Source organism: Orcinus orca, chromosome 13 (assembly GCF_937001465.1).
Source record: "Orcinus orca chromosome 13, mOrcOrc1.1, whole genome shotgun sequence".
Lineage (NCBI taxonomy): Eukaryota > Metazoa > Chordata > Mammalia > Artiodactyla > Delphinidae > Orcinus > Orcinus orca.
The window spans coordinates 27,049,440-27,055,472 of record NC_064571.1 but is presented as its reverse complement, the minus strand read 5'-3'; the positions used below and the strand labels follow the sequence as shown (position 1 = coordinate 27,055,472).

General features: G+C 48.2%; 1 protein-coding gene across 1 annotated transcript; it reads right to left on the bottom strand.

The window, feature by feature from the left end:
- Positions 1-221: 221 nt before the first annotated feature.
- On the bottom strand, positions 222-5,408 carry LOC125960845 (uncharacterized; the record flags this gene model as incomplete). The annotated part of the gene is given in 1 exon segment (XM_049696131.1): positions 222-5,408. A coding segment is annotated over 1 exon segment (5,070 nt), but the record flags the coding sequence as incomplete, so codon positions are not given.
- Positions 5,409-6,033: the final 625 nt, after the last annotated feature.

The following is a 6,033-nucleotide window of genomic DNA, read 5'->3' as shown; positions in this document are numbered from 1 at the left end:
TAGATCCCAATAGGGAGCTCCTATGGCCAGTTTACAGACATCAGGAAAAAGGTCTGGCCACCAGGTCCAGGGAGGTGCAGTATGGCTAATGGACCAAGTTACACCTCCAGTTTGAGAAATTACCTGCCAAGTTAGACGTTGGGGCAGGTGAGGGCTAAAATCACTTACAGTCAATAAAGGCAGTAAAATCAAAATTATAAGTCTTAGGTTCGTAGAAGCTTGAGTTTGAGCGGGTTGTCGGTTCTTTGGGCCCACCATCCTGATGATGCCGTCGCTGGTGCAGCTTTCACGTGTGAAGCATGAATCCAGGCAGCGATGCCGTCCACTTTTATGGCCGTTGGGGTGGTGAGGAGGACGGTGTATGGTCCTTTCCATCGAGGTTCCAACGTCTGGGTTCGATGCCGACGGACGTACACGGAGTCTCCGACTTGGAAAAGATGAGTTTCTCCTGGTGTTCCCGGTTGGTAGGCCTCGGCGAGTTGGGACCATATCTCCTTTTGGACCAGTTGGAGTCCCAATAGCCTAGCATACAAGTCAGTGTTATTTTGACAGTCTGGTTTTATTTCTTCTCCTAAGGTGAGAAGGGGAGGTGGGGCCCCGTATAGCACCTCAAAAGGAGTAAGATGGTACCGGGAAGGTGTATTCCTAACCCGGAACAGGGCTAAAGGAAGGAGCACCGTCCAATCTGTACTGCCAGTCTCCAAGGACAATTTAGTTAGGGTCTCTTTTAGAGTTCTATTCATTCTTTCTACCTGACCTGAACTCTGGGGTCTATATGCACAATGTAATTTCCAATCAGTCCCCAAATATCTGGCCACATCCTGACTTACCTGGGCGACGAAGGCCGGACCATTGTCGGACCCTATTACCTTTGGTGCCCCAAATCGAGGAAAAATTTCTTCTAGGATCTTTTTGGCTACCACAGCAGCTGTTTCTTTCTTCGTTGGGAAGGCTTCTATCCATCCTGAAAAAGTATCTATAAAAACCAGGAGGTATTTATTACCGTACCTTCCAGGACGTACTTCGGTAAAGTCCACCTCCCAGTAAGTTCCTGGGTGGTCTCCCCTGAGCCTTTTTCCAGTTTCAAGTTTTCCCCTGTGAGCATTTACCTGTTGACATGGAACACATTCCTGTACAATTTGTTCAGCTAATTTTGTCAATCCAGGGGTTCCGTACCCGGTTTTATGTAACAGGGATATCATTTTTTTAGTCCCCAGGTGTGTCCATCTATGAATCTGTGGTAACATGGATTCTGCTTGCTGAGGGGACAAAGATCCTTTGGTTGTGGTCGGGATGATTTCCTCGTCGCTGCCTGGTTTTTCAGGAACTTTATCTGACAGTCCTAAAATGACTTCTCCCGATGCCATTTCTCGGGCCACCTTGTCAGCCATATTATTACCCCTAGTTATTGGGGTATTGTCTTTCTGGTGTCCAGGGCAGTGAATGATGCTAACTTTAGTGGGAAGCATAAGTGCAACCAATAGAGCCACAATTTCGTCTTTGTTTTTAATTTCTCTGCCACTTGAGGTTAGCAACCCTCTCTGTTGGTAGATGGTACCGTGGATATGAGCGGTAGCAAATGCATATCTACTGTCCGTGTAGATGTTTACCTTTTTATTCTCTGCCATCTCCAGTGCCTTTGTCATGGCAATTAATTCAGCTCGTTGGGCTGAGGTCCCTTGTGGTAGCGCAGCTGCCCAGATGACTTGTTTTCCGTCTACCACGGCTGCCCCAGCCCGACGCTTACCTCCTTCCAGGAAACTGCTCCCATCAGTAAACCAAGTAAAATCAGCATCAGGAAGGGGTAGGTCCGTCAGATCTGGTCTACTACCGTGTGCTGCAGCCAACACTTCCTGACAATCATGGATGATGGTGGAGCCTTCTAAATCGGGATCAGGTAGCAAGGTAGCTGGATTGAGTCCTGTGGCTGGAGCAAACTTGATGCGATCTGAGTTTAGCAACAGGGTTTGGTAATGGGTCATCCTGGCATTAGTTAGCCACCTATCCGGTGGTTGACGGATTACATTCTCCAGGGCATGAGGAGCTGTTATCGTTAGATTTTGTCCTAAAGTTAGTTTGTCAGCATCTTTGACCAGAACGGCTACTGCAGCGATTATCTTTAAACAGGTGGGCCATCCTGATACCACAGGGTCCATTTTTTTTGACAAATAAGCAACTGGGCGATTCCAGGGACCCAATTTCTGAGTCAATACTCCTTTTGCAATGCCCTTATTTTCGGCCACATATAAATGAAAAGGTTTGGTTACATCTGGCAGTCCTAGGGCTGGAGCTGAAAGTAAAGCTCGTTTGATTTGGTCAAAAGCCCGTTGTTCCTTATCGCCCCAAACGAAAGGAGTGCTGTTTTTGGTTAGGGGGCACAATGGGGCTGTCAGCTTGGCAAACCCTGGAATCCATAGTCTACAGAATCCGGCCATCCCCCAAAATTCTCTAACCTGCCTGGCGTTTTTGGGAGCCGGAATTTGGGCCACCGTATCCTTTCTGCTCTCCGTGAGCCATCTTTGTCCCCCTTTTAACAGGTACCCCAGGTAACTGACCTGTTGTTGGCATATTTGTGCTTTCTTGGCTGAAGCTCTATATCCCAGGGTTCTGAGCTCTGTTAACAGTTTTTCAGTTCCCTTGATACAATCTTCCTGGGTTTCAGCAGCTAATAAGATGTCATCAACATATTGAAGTAGCGTTACCTGTGGATTTGATTCTCTATATAACGCTAAGTCCTGATGAAGAGCTTCATCGAAGATGGTAGGGGAGTTCTTAAATTCCTGAGGTAAACAAGTCCATGTCAGTTGGCCAGATATTCCTGATGCTGGGTCCTTCCATTCGAAGGCAAAGTAAGGCTGGCTGAGGGGAGAAAGTCTTAGACAGAAAAAAGCATCTTTAAGGTCCAAAACAGTATACCATGTATGTTGGGGCGGAAGAGTGCTTAAGAGATTATAAGGATTTGGTACTGTGGGGTGGAGGTCCGCCACTCGTTTATTTACCTCACGCAGGTCTTGCACTGGTTGGTAATCATTAGTTCCCGGTTTCTTAACTGGCAAAAGAGGGGTATTCCACGTGGATTGACATCTTACCAGAATGCCCAATTCCAGCAACCTCTGTATGTGAGGACGGATGCCGTCTTTGGCTTCCTTACTCATGGGGTATTGACGAACCGTTATTGGGGTGGCAGTTGCCTTGAGTTCCACTAGTACTGGGGGCCGATTTTTAGCCATCCCCATACCAGCGGTTTCTGTCCAGGCTTGCGGGAACCGAGTTACCCAATCTGTGACATTAACCCGTAGAGATGAAGGTTTTTCATATAATTTATATTCATCTTCCAATCTCATAGTCAATATTTGGAGTAATCTTCCCTTATTGTCAGTTATGGTGGGACCTTCTGGTTGGAAGTGAATTTGAGCCCCCACTTTGGAGAGCAAGTCTCTTCCCAGCAAAGGATAGGGGCATTCCGGAATAATCAAAAATGAATGGGTTACTCGTCCAATCCCAAGATCTACTGTCCTTCGTGTGGTCCATGAATATTGTTTATTCCCAGTGGCTCCTTGTACCCATGACCTTTTAGCTGAGATAGGACCTTTTGAGTGGAGAAGGACGGAGTGCTGGGCTCCAGTATCCACCAAAAATTGAACAGGTTCCCCCTCCACTTTAAGAGTTACCTGGGGCTCGGGGAGAGGGTTCGAGCCCTGACTTTCCTAGTCTTCTTCTTCCAATGTTAAGATTTTGTTTCTGGTTGGCCTTCCTCCATTCTTTTTCTTAGGGCATTCTCTCGCCCAATGTCCTTTTTCTTTACAGTAGGCACATTGGTCCTTGTCTAATGGCCGCCTTCTGTCTGCCGTTCGCCCTTCCTGCCTATTTCTATCCCCTATATTTCTTCCTCCAACCACAGTGGCCAGTATCTTACTTAAATTCCTCTCCTGTTTCTTATCCCGTCTTATTTCACGGGCTTCCTGCTCTTTCTGCTTTCTTTCTTCCTTCTCTTCCTCTGTTTCTCTTTGGTTATATACTTTATCTGCCTCTTTTACTAACTCCTGAAGCGAAAATCCCTGCAAGCCATCTGGCCTCTGTAATTTTTTTTTAATATCAGGGGCCGCTTGATCTATGAAAGCCATTGCTATAGTAGCCCTATGTTCCTCCGAAGTTGGATCATAAGGGGTAAAGCGTCTAAAGGCTTCCATTAAACGTTCCAGGAACACAGTTGGTGATTCCTGGGGCCCCTGAGTGACTTCCCTTACCTTAGCCAAATTAGTGGGCCGTCTGGCTGCTCCATGGAGACCCACCACCAGAGCCTGGCGATACATTTTCAGGCGCTCCCTACCTTCCGGGGCATTGAAATCCCAGTTTGGCCTGACGAGTGGGAAACCAACATCAATCTCGTTAGGCAGCTGGGTAGGTTGCCCATTGGCACCTAATACATTTTTTCTGGCTTCTAAAAGAACCCGTTGCCTCTCCTCAGTCGTTAGGAGAGTCTGAAGCAGCTGCTGACAATCATCCCATGTGGGCTGGTGGGAGAAAACAAGAGATTCTATTAAAGCGGTAAGGGCCTGTGGATTTTCGGAAAAAGTTGGGTTATGCATTTTCCAATTATAAAGATCTGCAGAGGAAAAGGGCCAATATTGGAGAGGTCTATTCCCTTGGCCATCGGGGGGGCCATATTCTCTAAGAGGTAGGGCAGTGGAGTCCGGGGAGATAGCCCTCCGGCTCCTAGTGCCCGCTGAGGGACCCCTTTCTTCTTCCATCATGGATGGTCCCCTTGGTGCTGAGGGCAGTGGAGCTGGGGGTCCTCTAGGTGGTAGGGGATTTGGGGCCGGAGGATAAGGGGGTGGGGAATCCAAAAGAAGCAAATCGGACTGCGGGTCAGGATAAATCGCTTTCGGTGGATCTGGGGCGCCGGGTAGCTTTTCCGTGTTGGGGTTTTTCTTTAGGGCTAATATCTCTGACGCTGCTGATGTGTGCGCGGACGTGCCTGTTGAGGAAACAAAGGGCCGGACCCACGGAGGTGGGGAGAGAATTAAATCTTCCCAGACCAAGACGTATGGTACTTGGTCTGGATGTCCGTGGGGTCCTATATTAAATATCTTAGACTTCAGCAGCCTAATCTTGTCTAATGAATAGGATCCTTCAGGGGGCCATCCTATCTGAAATGTTGGCCATTCAGAGGCACACAAAGTCTGCCACTTTCCTTTCTTTACCTCTACCGAAAAATTATGGGCTCTGGCCCGAACTTCGGTCCAATGGCTTAGGGTAAGGGAAAGAGGAGTCGTCATAGTTTGTCCCATTGTCGTCCGTCAGAGAAGAAGAATAGACCACAATACAGAAACAGTTAAAACTCCACGAAACACATATACGTATGGGCCGCCGCGAGCTCGCTTCAAAACCGAAACCTCTTCAGATGGCAGTTATCACAAAGGGAACTGCCGAAACCGAGTGAAGGGGAGACAGAGTTTGCCTCTCCTTCCAGATGAGCCACCAGGGCGTCCCCTAGGGCTCATGGACGCCGGCTATTAGCACGTCTGCCTAGCCAGAGGTCCGATACAGATTCCATAATAAGCCGATTCTTACAGCTTTCCTCCGATAATGGCCCACAAAGAACAAGGGACAAACAGACAATCAAGCTCGCGCTTACCTGGTACCTCCAACTCCCGATGTTCTTGTGGTCCGGGGCGAGTGGAATCCCGGACGAGCCCCCAAATGTTAGACCTTCGCGGTCTCCTAGGAGTTTCGACTCGCCCAGGAAACAACAAGAGTCGGAAGCCGATGCAAAACGCAAGAGGTTTATTGAAGGCCGGTGCACCGGGGTTCCTTGGTCCTCACGCAGGAGGTCGAAGAAGGAACCCCCCCAGGGCGTGAACATGCATTTTTATAGGTCTCAACTTCCTGTTATGCAAAGTGTGGATTCAATTGTGATTTTTAATGATAGGTTCTTAGCTTCTGTTCGGACCAGAGAGGGAACCTGTCCCAGGCTTCCTGATTGGTTCTTTGACAGATACCTTTTTTACATTTTGTTTATCTCCCTCCTTC